The following is a 19,455-nucleotide window of genomic DNA, read 5'->3' as shown; positions in this document are numbered from 1 at the left end:
TCCCCCCCAGACAAACAAAGAGGCAGTTGGCAGTTAGAAATCAGCAATCATTCACACACCCCCACTCCCCTCCAGAATTCTCAGGTAACAGCCTAATTTACATATGAATGACTAGCCAATTTAGCTTCCACTTGGCTGAAGCTAAAGCCTAGCTAAAAGCCTACCAGCCATTTGGCAACTCAGCCCATCACACGTCCACGTCTCTCCTTGTTTCGTCTTTTATTATGAAAGGGTTGTGTTTCCATGTTCAGTGTGTTTCATTTTGCTTCCCCTGTGGTGTCAGGTTCATTTGTGTCAGCTGTGTTTCCACTTCCCTCCTTTCTCTTCTGTGTATTTAAGTCCGCTGTCTTCCTCTGGGCAGTGTTGGTGCGTTTTCCTCCGTTCACGTTATTCCGGGTTTCAGGTTATCTCCTGATTCTGTTTAGGTCCATGTTCATGTTCATGTTTTTTCATCAGAGTTTCTCGCATGCACCTCCTCGGATTCATGTTCATGTTTTTCTTGTCATAGTTGTCATAGTCATACCGAGTTATTCCCAGTATAGGTTTTAGTTTTAGTTTCCGCCCCTGTTTGCTGGGCCTTGTTTTGTGTTCGTGTCTTTCAACCTAATAAATGGTTTTTTTTGTTTGTTTGTTTGTTTTTTTTCTTTTTTTTTTGGCCTGTCCCGTTTGGCTCTTTTGCCATCAGAATTGTTGTCTAAAGGCAAAGAAAGATGCCCAACGGATTTACTTTACCAAACTGACCATCCCAGCCTTGCCGTAATGGTCCATTTGATTCACCTTTTATTGTTTATTTTATTTTCACTTACTGAATACGGGACAGACTTGACTGGGGGAAAGAAGGGGAGAAAGAAAGAGGGGAAGAGAAACAGCTGAGAAGAGGGACGGGGGAGAAGGGCAAAAAACAAAAACCAACAGAACGGGCAGAAAAAAAAAAATGCATATATCAATCACCTGGATCACCTGCTGAGAAAGAAAAAAGAAAGCAAGCAGAAGAGAACAAGAGTAATAGAATAAACAACATCACAATGATATATGGGAATATGACAGTAAATACTAAATATTAAACATTATTGTGCAGCACATAAGATCAACAGAACACAGTGTGCTTTGAGGTAGGAGCCAAAAAGGGTGTAGTTTGTGGGTGTGATCACCCGTGTGTACACCTGTGAGCATGGACGCGCTTGTTTTTTGTTTTTTAAAAGGTTCCTTCATGTAATAATCTGCTAGAGGGTGTGGGGGGGCCACAGCCCCGTCCTCCAGGGCGTGAAGCAGGTGTGGAGGAGATCAAAACTCCAGACATCCAGAGGCCCCCAGAACACAAGAGACCAAGGAAGACCAACAGAGGGGCAGCTGCGCCACTGTCCCGGAAAGAGCTGAGGAGAGTCCCAGATGAGGGCTCACTCAGCAGCTGCGGAGCAGAAGCCAGGGGGAGTTGCAGTGACGCGCCCGTGTGCTCCGCCGGCAGCCAGCTGCGCCTGAGTGACCGAGCCCCAGGCCGAGAGGCCGGGGGCACCCCACCTCCGAAGTGGCCCGAGCGAGCCCCAGGCTCCAGGCCCCGATAAGCGGCCGCCAAGGAGTGAGCCGGTGTGTACCTGGACGCCCATCCCCGGACACAAAGAACCACCAACGCACCGATGTCTGAGGGAGTCCGCCACTGGCAGGGGAAGTGGTGGTAGGGGGAGATAGGCCTCCAAACCTTGGAGGGCCTGAGATGTCCCCAGAGAGGTGGCGCCTGACACCCAACCTGACATATAGACACAGACATACAGGCACACACATATACAAACATCCATTCCCACCCTCATGCTCTCATATGCACTTACTCCACACTCAACCAACGTGGAGACAGACATAAAGAGACGCTGTACACACGATCACACTCCCCAAGCGTACTCTACAAACTGGGTCTAGGTGCCCCCGCCCCTGGAGAGGGGAACTGCACCCAGACCCAGGTGGTTTTACCCTTTTCCCTGCGGTGGGGGGAGGCAGACCGCCCCGACTCCGCAGCAGCAGGAAGGCTCCACACTCCAGACCGCAGTCGGACGGCCAACTCCTCCTCCTAGTCCTAGCCCCCCTGCTCCAGCAGGTCGCAGAGAACGGGGGTGAGAGAAGACTCCGAACCTCCCTCCACCCGCTCATTGTAATGTTGATGCATGTGTGTTCTAAGGTGCATTTAAAACCCAGGAGGGCTTGGAGCTACCTGCCAGAGAGCAGCAGGTAAGCGCATGGTCCCTCCTGCTAGCCCTCAATGTCTACGTGTATTTAAAATTGAGAGGTGGGCAACGATGCCAGGGGTGGGGTGTACACCCTGATGGTACTTTGGACTCCGTGTATCGTGCCCACCCCCAAGATCCTATATGTATGTGTAATGAGAGTGTGAGTAATGTGAATGTCTAAGTTGTGGGATAAAATTGAGGCAGAGGCAGCCAGAAGGGGACAGAGGGGGGGGGGGGGGGGGGTAGCCTCCTCTGCACCCTGGTGACATACCCCTACTCCAAGGCCCTGCATGTGTGGGTGGTTGTGGTGGAGCGGGAAGAGGGAGGCAGCTGGAGATGGGGAGGGAAGGAAGGGAGGGGCAAGTGACCCCTCCCTGGGGCCAGCTCCCCCGCTGACCCCAGTAGGCACCCCCATACTCCGCGACCCGCCAGGGAAAGGGGGCCCAGGCCCATCCAGACCGGGCCCAGTGCAGCAGCGCCGCCCGGCCCCACAGAGCCCGGGACAGTCCACCCAACCCCACCACAGAGAAAACTGCACCCACCCCACCATCCACTCATCTTCCAGACTACATAAGACAATAAACACCCAGGCTGAGATCTTCCTCCACCTCTCCTGTATCTCCCCCTCCTGCAGAGGGAGCTCCTGAGGAGAGGAAAGCTCCTGCAAGATGTGACAATCTCCCCCACCAGTTGAAGAGCCCCCCAGGTGGCTCGACGCACCGGCGGCACCCTGCTCCAGGGCTGGGCCCCCATGCACCCACCCGCCCACAACCCCGGCAACACACCAACCAGGACCCAAGCCCCCGAGGCCCGGTCCGGGTCCCAGCCCAGAGACGGAGCGCCCCCAGAACCTCACGCCCATCCCGGACCCACCCAGGGGCAGCCAGGCTACCAGGTCAGTAACCCACGTCCGTCAGCACAGACCCTCCCCTAGCCCCGCTGCACGCAGCCGCGAGGAAACAGTCACCTGAGAGCCAACAGAGCCCCTAACCGGACATGACCGCTACCCCGGGTTGAGCCCCCCAAGGAAGTTTTTGTTTTTTTGTTAAGATTCAGTTCCATCTCTCCCTTGTCTGCTTCCGGGTTCATATTGCAATCACATCAGCCACCGTGACAATAAACTTATTTTGATTTTTAACTTTCTTTATTTTTTCAACAATATTATGTATATATAAACATTTTGCATCTTACAATATAAAGCCTGGATCCTGCACATATTGCACTTTGAACTTGAACTGTGTTGTCTGTTTATTGGAGATTGTACTACTTGAATTCATTATCCTGGTGATATAACACATTAATTCTCCATTTGGAATCAATATAGTATATAATACAGTATCTGTCTATCCATCTATATAGCTATTGAATTGAACTGGAGTGAATGGAAGAGAATTAAATAATGGATTTCATGTTCATGTTTATCTACACTGTAAAATAAATCCGTAAAAATACAGTACTATCTACTGTATAAACGTGAAGGAATTTTCCGTATTAGTCATTTACAGGTATTTTTCTGTATTTCTCAACTACTGCAATGCATTGTGGGAAAAAGAACCCAAAAAGGAGGGAAAAGTAAGCGCAAGAGCAGCCATTAGGCTTCTTTCAGGCTTCATCTGGATTTTGGACTCTGAAGTTGGAGAAACTGCCTTCAAATTTCTGTGGTAAGTATTAAAACTCATGTTTCCTTTTATCAAAATAATAATTTTCAAAAGACTCTGCGTTTTTATTTAGAAAGAATTGTTAATTTATTTGTTAACTGGTTTCGGCTGTCTCCAGACAAGTCAGGAATATTTTGCTGACTCATTTTTAAAAAAATAATGGTTATTTAGGTTTAACATGACTTAAGCTTTATTTTAGTTAATGTTAAAATAATTTTTACTGTGATACCACCAGTTTTGCCCTTCAGTGGCTGAACCAGTTTTCATAAATATTATAGTTAGCTGTCTGTGTCTCTCTGGGTATTACACAGCTGTGACTGCTAACTAGCTAATTAGCGAAAGTCAGCGATGTGGATAACTGGGGAAAGTGAGAACTTATGGTCCTAGAAATTATTCTAGGACTCTCATAAGTACTGTATCAATACCCGTGTTTTACAGTTGGCTCTACTGTACACTTTAAAGGGTTTCGGGCAAAGTTACACTAACCCTAGTTTAACCCTCAGACCTTCCCGGCTGACGCTAGCAAATGCTAATGTAGCATTAGCTTTTGCTGATGATACTTTAGCAGCACTCTGATTTGGGCTGCTAAAGTAAATACTTTTAGCTAGCTGACCAGCATAGATTATTTCGGTGGTTAACAGACTGTAGTGGTAATATTATTGAAAGTATAGTTTCACCTCACCACATGTCTATTTTGTAGCACATAGAAATGTTTAGTTAATATTTATAGACAGACACATTTTCCCTGTAACTGTGTTTTTACTCCAGCATTTGTTGAAAATGTAATTTATGAAATGTTGAGCAGCATTTCTAGTATGTGGAATATTTTTGTCACCCCGCTGTGCAAATATGATTAAATACTAATAATTATTACTAAAAAAAATTCAATAATAAATCAATAATAACTATTTCTTGATTGAACTATAATGTAAGCGCAGTGCTGGTGTGCAGGGGCTTTATATGCCTTGTCTATATCAAGCTTTTAGCCAAATATAAGCAGAGATATTTGTATCTTTCTTAAAAATCCAGATCCTTACAGATTATTTGAGAAATGGTTCAACAGCTATCACTACTTGACTCTAAGCCCTGCAGTGGAAAAATATCCCTTATTTCACCTTTGATCACACACTTTGGTTTTCCAGTGCAGAGCAATGAAAGACTTCACCAAGTGAAAAAAAAGATGAAGATACAAGCTGGTAATAATCCAGAGCAGCTGGTCTCAGGAAATGAAGAAAAACCCTGACCACCTTCTCTACAAACACAAGGTGAGTTTAATGTTGTGGTTGATTTCGTTTTTCAAGGTATGTATGTTACTTTAATTATAAACTGCTTTTGTTGCAACAGAATGGTGTTATGTGTATGCAACTCTACGTGAATTATAATCCTTTGTAGGGCTGCGTGATATGACCAAAATCTCACATCCCAATATAAGACATTTCTCTCCTGATAACGATATATATCACAAAATAGTGCATTTTCTGTAAATTCTGTGATTCTCGGGCAACTCGACTTATGTGAAGTGTTTTCAGTTGGGCGTCGTGTACCTGGAGTCGAGTGTTTTGACCGATGCATGAAACTATACATTTTTAGACATGAGTTTAAACGGCTGCCATTTTCTTTCTGAGTATTTATTTCACGGCGTGCTGCGAGGAAAAGCCTGTTCTAACGTTTGAGTCTAACGGTGTGTTCACACCGAACGCGATGGACGCGAATAAAACGCCCCAAACGCCCCTAATTTGACGCGTGTACATTCGCGTCTCAACGCGTGTCCAAGAAAAATCCATCGCGCGTCAAAATATGATATTTTGACGCGCGTGAACCGGAAATGTGGGAGGAATGTGGGAGGGAGTTGTGCCAGACCGGTATCTTTGCAAGATGGCAGCTATCGAGCTAGCGCTTGAAGAGAGAGTCTCCCTTCTCTATGTACTGTGGAGAGCAGAGCAGCAGCGTAAAAGACGTCCTCGCCGTACCTGGGTCCATCAGGTCCTCCAGAGGCATGAGCAGTTTGGTGAGTTTCACCACTTGCTCCAGGAGCTGCGCCTGGATGACAGCCGATTCCAGCGCTATCACCGTCGGCCAGTTTGAGGACCTGCTTTCCCTCGTCGGTCCCAGCATTGCCCGCCTAGACACCAACTACAGACGCTCAATCCCACCTGCAGAGCGCCTGTCCGTCTGCCTGAGGTTAGTAAAACTATTTAATACGGTAGTCCTTTATTGATACCTGTGCTAATATGCTAATCCATCCAGTTATACACTGCTAACATGGATGTGCTATGCTAACAGTGAATGCTGTCGGTGTTTACTGAAAGCAAACTGTGGTACAAAGACGACTCTTTATAATATTTCTAGTGATACTCAGAAGGTCTCATCAAGTCCCGATTTAATTCGATTTATGCTGTTATCAGTGTTTGAATGATAGCATGGCTGTGGTGTCACATCAATGTATGCGCTCGGTGTTTGCTGATATCAAACTGTAGCATTAGGACCACTGAGTTAACCTTGTAGTGATACTCACTCCTTTTTATTTAGACCTGGTTTAATTCTGGGATAGTTGAATATTTGTATATAATCCCTGCAGCTGTCAGACTCTATAGCAGGGGTCACAGCCTTTATTAAAACAGAGTTAGATAAAACTGTGAACAGTTTGGTTCATCTCTAGTTACATGGTTCTATCTTGATAAGCTGTCTTATCACAGATTAATTTTTCAAAAATATTAATGATTTAAGCAAGGAAAGGGCTACATGTCAACACACAACTCTTTATTTCTATTAATGTCTTACTTCATTCCTACCTGATTGACATGTTTAGGAATTGTGAGTGATTGGCTCACTGTAGTGGCAAAAGTTGCTACCAATCAAATTATGATATGTTAAAGTTAAAACAAAACACAACTGTTTTAGATATTATCTAATATACATTTTGTAATTATCCTTATAATTACAAAAGGTTTTATGTAAGATTCATGTTTTGTGATTTAAATCTGACATCACAAAAGTATTTTGGAATTTGAATAATGTATTTTGTAACTGCAGTACACATAATACTGATTTTGAACAATTTTGTCCAGGTTCCTTGTCACCGGGGACTCCTTCAGGACCATCGCGTTCAGTTTCAGAGTCGGTGTGTCCACGGTGAGCCAGATCACCCCCAAGGCAGCGACGTCCATCTGGGACTGTCTAGTGGACGACTTCATGGCTGTGCCTTCACCTGGAGACTGGCGCTCCATCACAGAGGGATTCCAGGAGCGCTGGAACTTTCCTCTGTGCTGTGCAGCTCTGGATGGGAAGCACATCCAGACAAAGGCACCCCATATATCATATAGGAGACACACACATTGATATACACTAAATATTTATTTCATTTCTTTTTTGTGGTGCCCAAATTGATGCACCTGCTTGATTTTGTTTAAACAATTATTGCACACTTTCTGTAAATCCAGTAAACTTCTTTTCACTTCTCAAATATCACTGTGTGTGTCTCCTGTATGATATTTAACTGACATTTTTTATTGTAACAACCAACAATTTATACAGGAAAATAATGTCTATTAACAAGGTTGCCCAAACTTCTGCATCCCACTGTATCAGTATATTTTGTCATTAGTATAATATGAAATAAATTCTACGTGTGTCAAGTCGTGTGCCAACATTTGCTGTGTAGTAGAACTGAGACATTAGTCATTATAAACATTTATTTGAAATAATATTAAAAGTCTCAAACAGAAAAACATTAAACATAAATATATAAAATATAAGAATTTACAGAGAGACAGGAATAAAAAGGACCAGCTGCTCTCCAGAGCAGGAACAAGGCTGAGGAGGAAATGCTCCATTGGAGACTGGTGTGGCCTCTTCAGGGACTCCAGGATGGCCAGCTCCACCGCCGATGGACCGTCCTGGGACCCGTCCCTCATCTGCCTCGGAGCCGTCCTCCTCTGTGGGCCTGTAAAACAGCACAAAACACAAAGAAATGAGAAGGCTGCTACTAGATTTTAATTTCAACATTGAAAAAAAAAAAAAACAATAACAGGATATAATCAGATTGGTTGTAGATATTTAGTAAAGGTGATCACAAGGGAACCCACCGACTAAAAAGGTATCAGTGCTTGCTGTACATATCTGTGGGTGCAGCAGCAGGAGCTCAGGGACTGGGGAGCCAGGAGAAGCAACAGGGGATGCTCTGCTTCAGAATCAGTTGGTTCTATCAATACAGTATTAAATGTTAACAGGTTGGATATAATAATCGTAGCGTAGACAGTGGTCCCTCATTTATTGCAGGGGTTCTCAGAATAACTAGCCCCTGGTCACAGTTCTCACAATTGATTCTCAAAGTGCAAACCTTTGTAGATTGCAAAACGTAAAAGTATTATTATGCCGCGGTTTGTCTTCATCTGCCCGCCACTTTCGTGCGCCTTTTTCCCTCACGGTGCAGGTGTCTATTTCCGAATGAGGCTCATAGTTATGGGTGTTTTTGTGCTGTTTTTTCTATTGGACGCGATGGTTATCAAAACCAAACGTGATAAATTTGGCAAGCGCAGGAGATTTGTCAATCAGGCTGCAGAATGCAATGCTGTACTGTGCAATAAAAAATCAGCGAAAAAGCAAAGCAGTGACGGATGAACAGCGGGACCACTGTGTGCTGTTTATTAATAAACAATAAAATATATTCCTAAATGACAACATGCATAAAAGCAGAACGGTATTTGTACGTCAGTGGGAAAATAGCGGTGGCTTGCTAGCTTTTGTGCTGCTTCTCCGGGTCAGTGAAAACTTTCAAAAGAGAAATGAATGAACTTACCAGGTTGCCCGATCTCTTCACATATCTTCCTCCAAGCTCGGTCCTTTTTATTCCTGTCTCGGTACTGAAAGCAGCTGGTGTTGTACAGCTCCGAGTTGTTTGCTACCGCATTGATTAGCCTTCCCCTCCATTGAAGTATGAAAGGCTTTGGCTGGATCTGCCCCTTTGACCTAGGTAACAGCCACGTCACCAGGCTCCTGATTGGTTGTCGCGGCGCGATTTGACGCTGGAGTTCAGATTTTTCCAACTCGAGCGGTAGACGCGAAACGCGCGTATGCACAAAATGCAACACAAAAACTCACGCGCGTGGTTTTATTCGCGCGTCAAACGCGCCAGACGCGCTACACTGACGCGCGTTTCACGCGTTTTGGCGTTTTCGCGACGCAAATCTGCTTCCGAATTTTCGCGGGACCCGCAATCGCGCGTCATCGCGCCTTTCCATTGACTTTACATGTAAACCTGACGCTCTATTCGCGTCCATCGCGTTCGGTGTGAACACACCGTAAGGATTATTTTGAGCACCTGACGGCTCTTTTTTGCTTTTCATTCGTAAACTCTCTCCATACTCTTTCATGTGATTCTTGTGTAGGTGGTTAAAGAGGTTTGTCGTGTTTGAGTGGTGGTGGGGACCAGTTTGTGGCATAATTTGCATAGTATAGCTTTCTGGGGCATGTCAGACTTTTCATAACCAAACCATGTCCATGCTACAGAGGTAGCCCCTCGTTTAACAATAAGGTCCTCGATTTCTTTTGTCTGGTCCTTCTGATGGAGCTAGCTGGTTCTGCCTCATCCTCGCTGGTCATGCTGGTATTCTCTGTGCCTTCATCTGCGTGGTGACTGTAAGCGCCATTTATAGTCACTTCATGTTTTTATTTGAGGTCATTTGTTTGATGCATATTCTGAAATTTGATGTTTGGGAATAATGTACATCATTTGAGCTTTATTGTGAAAGGTTTATGTGGAAAATAAACAAGCGGACGGCGGAGCCACGCAATGGTTTTACCGTCATTGTTGGTAACGAAAGTACACGTAAAAACAGTCACTTGTCCGTCCATAGTGTGGTTATTTTAAGTATAAGAGAAAGAGAGAACTTTAAGAAATTAATATAGCCACTACAGTGAGCATCAAAATCATGAAAAATATATTGCCATAAACAGTTTATTTTGCAACACCACATAACAAACAATAGTGTATAATATGAAACATACACATTTTTATATTGTCATCTGATATAAATCGTCATATCGCACAGCCCTAATCCTTTTTTGTTTATGTTGTTTATGTTCTAGGTAAAAAATAAAATAAAAATACAAACTTTTTAAAAATGACTTGTTGTTTCTCTTTTTTTTCTCAGAATAAATTGCGACTAGTCTCAATGGCTGACTTGGAGGAGCAACACAGCGACACGTTAATCCCGACTGCTGCAGTTCCTGTATGAACTGAGCAACTCTGAAAATCCAAGGAAAAGCTGAGTGTATTTTACTTAAAGCTCAGATGGACCTTGATGGACTAACATGCAGGCTGCATTCAGGACTTTGTCACACTGGTATATGAAGAGTGGTAACAAGACTTTGTAGTAATTTGCCTTACTATTGTCTTATTTGTTGTGATTTAGGGTCTGTGCGCACAAGCAGAGGTTTTTGTTTGTAACCGTAACCTTGTTTTCAGAGCCTTGTCTAACATTTAATGGTCATGAAATATGTCAGACTTTTTCCTCTACTTAAACAGCTAAGAGCATTTGAACACCATGGAGAAAAAGGTGTGCATTAAGGATTTTGAACTATGATGTTTAAGTGTTGTCACTGCTGAGGATGACACAGATCCTTATTCACTACGCTGCTGTTTACAGTTTAACTTTTCATCAGAACAAGCACTTCTAATTGTACTTTGCTCCTCACTGACAAAACAAGTCCAGTAAATACACTTTTATCTTTAAGTTTGGGACAGTGATCTGTCTTAATTTATTTTGTGTTTTAGTTATCATATGGTGAAAAGTCCTGTGGTTATCCATCCGTCCTGTTCGAATAAACCCAAAGTTCAGGAACATCTTCTTTAGATCTGTTCAGTTTTATTCATGTGGCACCACTTAAACAGTCAACAAATTTTGACTCAAGTATGTTATATTTTAAGGTAAAGAGTTGTTCTCAGACAAATGTTCACACAAATGTGAATGACATTCACTTCATTAATGAAGTGAATGTAATTCAGTAATCAAAGGTGTTTGGCTATAACTGACTACATGTGTATACTGTATCATAAGTGGACAGACATGGATGTAAACCACACCTTAACCATTTGGCTGAGGCAAAACTACCACAAGGCAGTGATTCTAACTAAAAGGTACTATGGATATTATTAAATGTGAACATATAGTTAAATATGACATTTTTTGTTTGTCAGGTGTCCTGTTTGAAGAAAACACTTGGTAGCCACTTGAATGAATGTAAATAAACACATTTACATGAGGGCAACCTGATTTTAAGGAAATAAAAATGCTCAAATTTGAAAGCTTGTGAGTTATTTTGTTCATGTATCAGCTGTTTAGTAGTTTTATGACAAGATGGATGCTGTCATTATATTTTAGTATAGTTTTAGAGTTGAGGAGAATAAAAGAATATTTAACATTAATTGTACCAATGTTGTTGTGTACGAAGCACAAATTAATTTAAGTTTTAATTTATGAATTTTTGAGTACATAGTGTACTAGGTTGTAATTGCATAGAAATGTACGTTTAAGGATATAAAGAACTATATTTAATGAGTTACAGTGAAAAGAAGTGCTTGGAAATAGTAATATAAACAGAAATTTCAAATTTTCTATTTACGGAAAATATCAGTTAATGATACAGAAAATATACTGTGAATAAACGGAATCTTCCGTTTTATAGCTGAAGGAAATGTCCGTAAATAGTACAGAGAGTATACTGTAAATCTACAGAATCTTCCGTTTTATCGTTTACAGAAAAGTCCGTCAAACTTCCGTAAAAAAACAGAAAATGTACTGGCAGAAAATTACCAGGACATTTTCCGTTTTTCTACGGAATATTTTTTTACAGTGTATGTTGTAACAGTGACGACTTGAGACATCTGTTTGGCACTATATGAAGAGAATTAAATAAAATTTAAATAAAAATGATATTAACTGTATTTATACATTTTATATTTTTGGATGAGACACTGTCAGTGTGCTGTTATATAACTCAGTATTTTTAAGGCCTGACTGGTGGCATTGGTGCCCATTGCTTTACTGTGCTGTTGGATGTGTATGTGGGCTATCCCTTGTACCTGACATTTGATTGGACATCACTGTGTTGCTATGGTATGATCCTGGTAGTTGTTGTTAATAAAACAATAACAAATTCAAATTCAAACATTGCTGCATTCTTCTGTCACTGAGGATTCCAAACCTGCACTCAGTCTCCTCATTACTTTGGTATTGAACAGACAAACTTTGGAGCTCCTGCAAACTTTATGCACAAACTGCAAATATTTTACACAAATCTGCGACTGACAACAAGCACAGAGACTTCAAACAATCACTGAAGTAAGGACTGAAAGATTTACTTTAAAACAATAATGATTAAGACCTTTTTCGTAAGGTTGTTTTCCCTTGATTGCCAGCTATTACTGTTTTTATCTTCATATCTTTCATATTTGTCCACCTAAACAATGCTTTAATGATACAGTTTGAGAAGTTTGATATGAATTTATCCAACTGACTTGAAAATGAAACTGACAACTGTCCTGTAATCTTACACAGAGAAACCAAATCCTGCGTCTTTGCCTTGACAGACGCCTAAAATGGCTCGAGCTGTGGTAAGTTACCCTTCACTGTGTCTGTTTCTAAACATTCAATCGTGTGAATTTTTAAAGAAAAATCCAACAACAACAATAATAATATGTAACAGAGCAAAACGTCAGATGACTTAAATGTTCCTCTGCAACACAAAGTCAAAGTCTGCCTCCTCCACAGGCAAAGGAGAAGCTCCCACGCTCATCCAGTGCAGACCGTTGTGCTCTGGACAATGAAGTTCCCGCTTTCATGTTCCGACCTATCAGTGCACCTGCATGTGAGCTCCCAAGTCCACCACCTGCTGATGCCAGCTTTCAGTCGAAGGACACAGACAAGATCATGCATCCAGATTTGAAAAACGATCGTTCATCCCTGGATGATGACGTGACGTTTTTCATGTGTCCTACTGATGTTCCTCTGCCTCCGAGACCTCCACCCACTGCAGAGTTAGGTCTCTGCAGAAAGCGCAGATATTCTACTGCTTTTTCTGTGGAGGATGAAGAGGAACATTTGATGCCCAAACGCATGAGGCTGATGAGTTCTGATGTTCCAGTTTCTTCAGTTCCTCCACCTGCTGATGCCAGCTTTCATTCGAAGGACACAGACAAGATCATTAATCCAGATTTGAAAAACGATCGTTCATCCCTGGATGATGACGTGATGTTTTTCATGTGTCCTAGCGATGTTCCTCTGCCTCCGAGACCTCCACCCACTGCAGAGGTAGGTCTCTGCAGAAAGCGCAGATATTCTGCTGCTTTTTCTGTTAATGATGAAGAGGAACATTTGATGCCCAAACGCATGAGGCTGATGAGTTGGGATGTCTCTAAGTCTCCAGCTGCTGAGAAGGAGTATGTTTGCTTTACGTGTCCTGAAGACAAGAGGTCTGAGTTACCTCTCAGCTCCCTCCAAGGCCATCCATCATCACAGGTCAATAATAATGACACTGACCAGTGTACCATTCTGCTGCCTCCTGAAATCCCAGTACCTCCAAGTCCTGCCCCTGTTGGAGTTCTAGAAACTGTTGATTTTCCTTTTGTTGATAATTAAATACGTGTTTGTGGTAATAAATACATTTTTGAGCAAATACATGTTGAGATGATTCGGTTGATTATGATGGTTATAATTCTCCAAACAGTATTATTCCTAATAAGATCTTTACTTTTTATACTTATTTTCTCCATGACCTATTTTGATGTCTATTTTGAAGATCCACTCATATCATGACAGTATGCTTATTCTCAGTAGAGTGTATAGCCACATGTGAACAAATAATAAATTAAAGTCACTCATTAACAACTTACCACATACGCCGGAGCTGAATTCAAGATGTAAGCAGACGTTTCACAGATATCTTGGTTGTCTTTCCATTTCCTACACTAACAGTATCCTGAGAATTGGCTTATAGAGCTGATATAAAGGTGAAATTTGATGACTTAATCGAAGCATCATCAGCTTAAATGCAAATGAATCCACTGTACTTGAGGTAACCTAACACTGACCATGAACGCCACAATCACTGTGCGCCAGTCCAACACAGTGCTTTACTGTGAACTCACCACAGTACTGCAAACTAAAGTGTTTATCTTCCAGTCCAATCCAATCCATCTTTATTGAGAAAGCACTTTAAAAAACCCAGGACAAAACCAAAGTGCTGTACAGTAAATGAGTTAAGAACAATAGAATAAAACATAACAGTAAAAAAATAAAACACATAATACATAAAAAATGTAAACAGCCCTATATTTCAAAACAAGATAAAACAGCAAAAATAAACTAAAAAACTCAAACTAAAAACCAACATCTTACAAGGTGTCAAAGGTCAGGGTGAAGAGATGAGTTTTCAGGAGTGATTTAAGAACAGGCAGAGAAGAAGCCTGTCTAATCTCTAAAGGCAGATCGTGTCACAGTTTCAGAGATGCTGCAGCAAAAGCACGATGTCCTCTAAGTTTACGCTCAATCCTGGGAACATTCAGGAACAGCTGATCAGCTGACCTGAGACAGCGGGTGGGTTTATAAGACTGTGGCAGCTCAGAGAGTTAAGATGCAGCTAGGTCATGGAGAGCTTTAAGAGACATTAATACCAATAAGCTGCTAACATGATGTTGTATTTTATTTACATGTCTGTTTTAGCACTTTAACATTTGCATCTGTCTAACTGGCTAACCATGCAAGACTATTGTAAGCATTGCTCTGTAATAGTGCGACATTTTGGACCCCAGGAGGTCCTTCTGTATCTGCACGATGTTTGACCTGCAGTCTTTATAGCCGCCTATGTATATTCTTTTAAACCTTTTTATTGTTTTTAAATGATAGTTACGGACCAAATGTTAAACTATATAGTTGAATATATAGTTAAAGTGTTTCTCTAGATACAGAGAAAGGTTTTACATCAAAAGGTCATCTGTCTGCATATAAAACAGAAGCTTTCATGCAGATGCACTTCCTGTTTACAGACTTTGAGGTTTAGGTAGTGACGGGGGTGATTTACTGAGCGTGTAAGTTTTCCTCCTGTCAACACACTCTACAATGCCGCCCACATGCCACTCCTGTCCAGTCTTGAAAGCAAAACATGTATGTATAGTATAAAATGGTGAAATGCTGATTTCCATGTTTCAATTGAATCACTTGATTGTAATCAATTGATTGCAGAGACTTTTGTCAAGACCCTATAGAATCAGAAGTCCCGTGAACATGCACTAATAAAAGCTGCAGTTGTAATAGGGGATAAAGTGGTGTGCACAATGTGTGTTTGGATAAGATGTCAGTAATGCATTCACATTAAAATCACAGGGTTTCTTTCTTTTTCTTATTTTTCTTACATATCATGTAAAAAAACACTCCTGCAGCATTTTTTCTCTGCCACAGATTTAGGAGAGGAAGAGTCCAGCATTTCAACACCTGTGCAAATGTTAGTTTATTTGATAGGTGCATCAGTAGTAATTATTTAAATTAGAGTTTTCAGCAGTGTTGTTGTATTTACAGCAAAGTGCCTGCAAAGTGTAAAAACTAATTAACTGATGATACTAGACCCTTAAAAGAGATAAACACCACTAGTCAAGTCATAATGGCTACTTACAAATACATAACCACTCAACACAACCCACACAGTGATCTAATGCACAAAAACAAAGGAGACTTAAACTGGCTGAATCAATTACTGTAAAGAAAACATGGAGGAAGGCTTCCTGTGGCGTCTGGCTGCAGTATAGGTCATAAACCTGCCTCCTGCATTACAGCAGACAGGTCAGGGGTCAAATGAAAAGCAAAATGTTTACCTCAGATTAGGGATGCACCGATACCACTTTTTTGGAAACGAGTACGAGTACGAGTACTTGCATTTCAGTACTCGCCGATACCGAGTACTTAATAAAAACATGATTTAAATTTACAGGTAACAGCTTTAGTCCTATAATTTAACAACAAACAAACAAGGGACTGGTTTGGAATTAAGAACATTTATTTAAAATAAAAGCATGTTGTATGCAACATATTACAGAATAAATAATTATAAAAAAATTTAAACAGTGACAGTGCAACTCAAGTATTTTTCAGTTTATTGTAAACTCTGCCGCTTTGGACAACACAAGGGGCATTAATAAACATCTTTGCCATTTAGTGCACAATATGTGAATAAACTAACAACATCCACTGACATAGAACTGTGGCAGTCAGTGCAACTGAGGTAGGTATTAACATCAAGTCTAAGATGACTCACTAAATGGAGAGAAACAGTGAGTGGCAGGGTTTTTTAAGAAAAGTAGCTTTTCTGCATCATCAGCAGTCAGACTGTTTCTGTTTTCATCTATAATGTGTGACACTGAGCTAAAAAGCCTTTCACTGTCCACACTGCTACATGGGGCTGAGAGCTATTTACAGGCTATTTTAGCCAAAGTGGGGAACCTGATTTTGTTGACACCCCAGTACTTCAGAGGACTGTCTTCACGAGGGCTTGGGGCCTCTCCGAGGTATGTGTCGAGCTCAATGGCAGCACCTGCTGCCAGCGGCAGCCTGGGCCTTGAGGAACAGTTTAGCAGGAGGTTCTGCAGCTTCTGCCCGACTCCCCTCTGCCTCACCTCTAGAAGCTCCTGCTTCAGGTGCAGCTTGGCCTCTGGAGCAGTGTTGGAGAAGAAGCGCTCTTTATACCTGCACAAAATTCATAAATGTATTAATATGTGGAAAAATAGGACTGATGTCATGTAATACGTGCTGTTCCAGCGTGTCTGTATGTCCTGCTGCAGTCTCTTTATTGGCTGGTTGAGCTGTCCCTGAATGTCCTCGAGGCGGGAGTAGGCTAAGGCGGAATGTTTAAAATGCCCAACTATTTTCCGTCCCACTGCTTTAGCATCAGCTATGCTCCTCTGTGCTAATAAGTGTGGGTAAATAAGCGTGGGCAAACTCTTTGTACTCGTTGTCGTGTTGGGATTTTAGGTGCTTGATTAAATTACTTGTGTTAAATGCGCTACCTTTAGAGCCTCCTCTGGACAATTTCGATGAGCATAATTTGCAGTCCGCCTTTGTTTTCGTGTCTTCGTTCACTTTGAAATAGTTCCACACGGCTGACTTGTCTCGCCTCGCCTTCTCCCCGCTCTGATACGCAGCCGGGGCCTGGGGGCAGGCACTCGGCGCCTGTGATTAACCCCTTACATGCCGCTCAAACATAGACAGGTATCAGTCCTCGGTATCGGGGAACTTTTAACGAGTACTTTAGAAAATGTGGTATCGAGGCCGATACCAGATACCGGTATCGGTGCAACCCTACCTCAGATTAAATATTTCCCAAAGTAAATTGGACTGAACTGGCCAGTTAAATACACGAGGGGATACGAATAGAAAAAAAATATATCTAAAAACAAAGAATGAAAACCAACTATTAATTTAATACTTAAGTCTGTGAAGGTTCTCAGTCATCCAGGTCATCGTAGTCTAAGGAGCTTGGAAAGAAAAGCGTCTGGACTTCTTGAGTTGCTTGAAGACGTTTCACCTCTCATCCGAGAAGCTTCTTCAGTTCTAAGGGTCAATGGTGGGGAGTCCCAGACTTAAAACCAGTGAGAGTTTCCCCCCAAAGAGGGACAAAGGACCCCCTGATGATCCTCTACCTAATCACATGAGCCAAGGTGTGAAAGCGGGTGTGGGTCCTAATTTAGGAGCAAATAACAGGTATCCCTTTAGAAATAAACAGTGATACTTCTAAAAACCGTGTATTCCCACACAGCATTTAATTTAGCTAGTTTAGGAAGATTTCACTTTTCTAATAGTTTCACAGGCTAGTAGTTTTTTTTTAAATAGAGCACCACAAACAACATGTATCCCTTTAGAAATAAACTGTGATACTTCTAAAAGTACATATTCACACTAGAGCTGTATCAACCTCAATGGGGCTTTAATGCAACTAGTCTTATAATTATCTACTAGTCTGCAACAGTTAGACTCGCTGATTACACATAGATGATTTAACTACTTTAGGGGCATTTCACTTTTCTAAAAGTTTCACAGACCAATAGTTTTAAATAGAGCACCGCAAACAACATGTATTTCTTTTAGAAATAACCTGTGATACTTCTAAAAAACACATATTCTCACACTCTGCAACAGTTAGACAGAGGGGGTGCAGCAGCTGCCTAGCTGATCCCATCAGTCTGTAAAAGAAGTCATGAAGCAAACAAAAGATGCTCCTTATCAAGAGTATCCCAACCCAAAGGTGTATATTCACAAACAGTTAATGGCTTTAATGCAACTAGTCTTATCATGTCAGAGGCCGGCAGAAACTATGTCCAACAGAGTCTCCAAAGGCTTTCCACCTTTCTTCCTTACATCGTGCTCTTTTATCTCTACATCTCAGAGGTCAACTGAAAGTAGCCCCACCTATATAAAAACACCCCATCAGACACACAGTATTTTCCTCAGCACTTCACAACTGCAGCGAGGTATATCGTTTTAACTTTTTATTTTTTCACCTGAATGTGCGTTGGAGCCGACTTTGCTACCCGCACAGAACGTTTCTGACAGTCGGGCGCTGCTTATACAATAGAGAAAAGCAACAATACAGAGTGTTTCTCTGCTCCAAGACATCCCAGGGCCTTTCACAAGGTAAGCATGTCTGTTATACCCAGAGCATAAATGTCTGTATGTCAGCGCTGATTATTCAAACCCTGTTTAAAATGTGACACATATGTTGTCTGAAAACATTTCCTCTAAATTTGCAAAGTTACTGATTTAAAAATATATATATTTTCGAATTTTTAGTTGCATGTCAAACATATGATAGACTCTTGAGCATATTTATATAGCTAAATTCACAATGGTATAACCGTGCTAAATAAAAGAGGCCCAAGCACCAATGCACTCTAATGCAAACCTCTAAACTGCATGTTGATAAGTACATGAAGCGTACCTCTACCTCTACAGCTGAAAACAGTTTGTATCCGCACTCTGAGGGTCTGCTGAATTGTTTTTAATACGGCACTTTTTGACGAACAGCAGATGATGAAATCCTCTTTATTGTAGAAACTGGCCCTAAGCTATTGTTGCTCATACTTACTGAGGTCCCTAGCTACTTCCTTACTATGTCTGTAAACTTTTTTGAAAAGGAAGCTGTTGTAGATTCAAAGAAACATCTTAATTGAAGCAAAGGCAAAAAAAAAAACTGGAATGAATTTTATGTGACTGTTCATATTAAAGCCAACAACAAGTGAAAATCCAAAAACGGCTTCAATCCTTTGTATTACAGTTTTTGCCCACTGCTTGAACACATTTTGCAAAACCCCGCTCGCTGTGCCAAAACTGTACACACAAGTACACATGACACAACACTGGGAAATATACCATTCACATCTGTGCCAAATTGGAACTCTACTCCCAAAACCTAAACTCTGCTGTCAAAACCTAACATTCCTTTGTCAAAATGTAACTCTGTTGACAAAATGACACATACCTGCACCATATGCAAACACTCACAGATCAGGGGGAACACACTAGTCTGCTGTACATAAA

General features: G+C 41.6%; 2 protein-coding genes and 2 long non-coding RNA genes across 4 annotated transcripts in view; 2 read left to right on the top strand and 2 right to left on the bottom strand.

Moving 5' to 3' along the window:
• LOC147302771 (ribonuclease inhibitor-like) overlaps window positions 1–19,455 on the bottom strand; it is a 192,669-nt gene that overhangs the window by 140,726 nt on the left and 32,488 nt on the right. The gene's annotated exons all lie outside the window — the stretch shown is intronic.
• LOC147302772 (uncharacterized) lies at window positions 3,789–11,271 on the top strand. Its single transcript, XR_015127346.1, has 3 exons — window positions 3,789–3,877; window positions 5,017–5,139; window positions 10,027–11,271. It is a non-coding gene; the product is annotated as an uncharacterized LOC147302772 (long non-coding RNA).
• LOC147302774 (uncharacterized) lies at window positions 5,563–7,482 on the top strand. Its single transcript, XM_086284554.1, has 2 exons — window positions 5,563–6,055; window positions 6,943–7,482. Exons 1-2 carry the CDS (start codon window positions 5,796–5,798, stop codon window positions 7,211–7,213), a joined length of 531 nt encoding a protein of 176 aa, XP_086140680.1. The 5' UTR covers window positions 5,563–5,795; the 3' UTR covers window positions 7,214–7,482.
• LOC147302773 (uncharacterized) lies at window positions 7,549–9,170 on the bottom strand. The gene is made up of 2 exons (XR_015127322.1): window positions 8,673–9,170; window positions 7,549–7,817 (listed from the first exon to the last, which is right to left on the bottom strand). It is a non-coding gene; the product is annotated as an uncharacterized LOC147302773 (long non-coding RNA).

Source organism: Aulonocara sp. 'chitande type north' Nkhata Bay, linkage group LG23 (genome assembly GCF_057382095.1).
Source record: "Aulonocara sp. 'chitande type north' Nkhata Bay isolate Kocher_YH1m ecotype deep benthic linkage group LG23, A_spYH_male_GT1.1, whole genome shotgun sequence".
Taxonomy (NCBI): Eukaryota; Metazoa; Chordata; class Actinopteri; order Cichliformes; family Cichlidae; genus Aulonocara; species Aulonocara sp. 'chitande type north' Nkhata Bay.
This window is presented reverse-complemented; position numbering and strand designations above follow the sequence as displayed.

What these genes read in the sequence shown, in the direction of transcription:
- LOC147302774 (XM_086284554.1), top strand. Translation starts at nt 5,796, where the DNA reads ATGTACTGTGGAGAGCAGAGCAGCAGCGTAAAAGACGTCCTCGCCGTA. An exon ending in CGCCTGTCCGTCTGCCTGAG is followed by an intron (nt 6,056 to 6,942) that starts GTTAGTAAAACT and finishes AATTTTGTCCAG; the next exon opens with GTTCCTTGTCACCGGGGACT.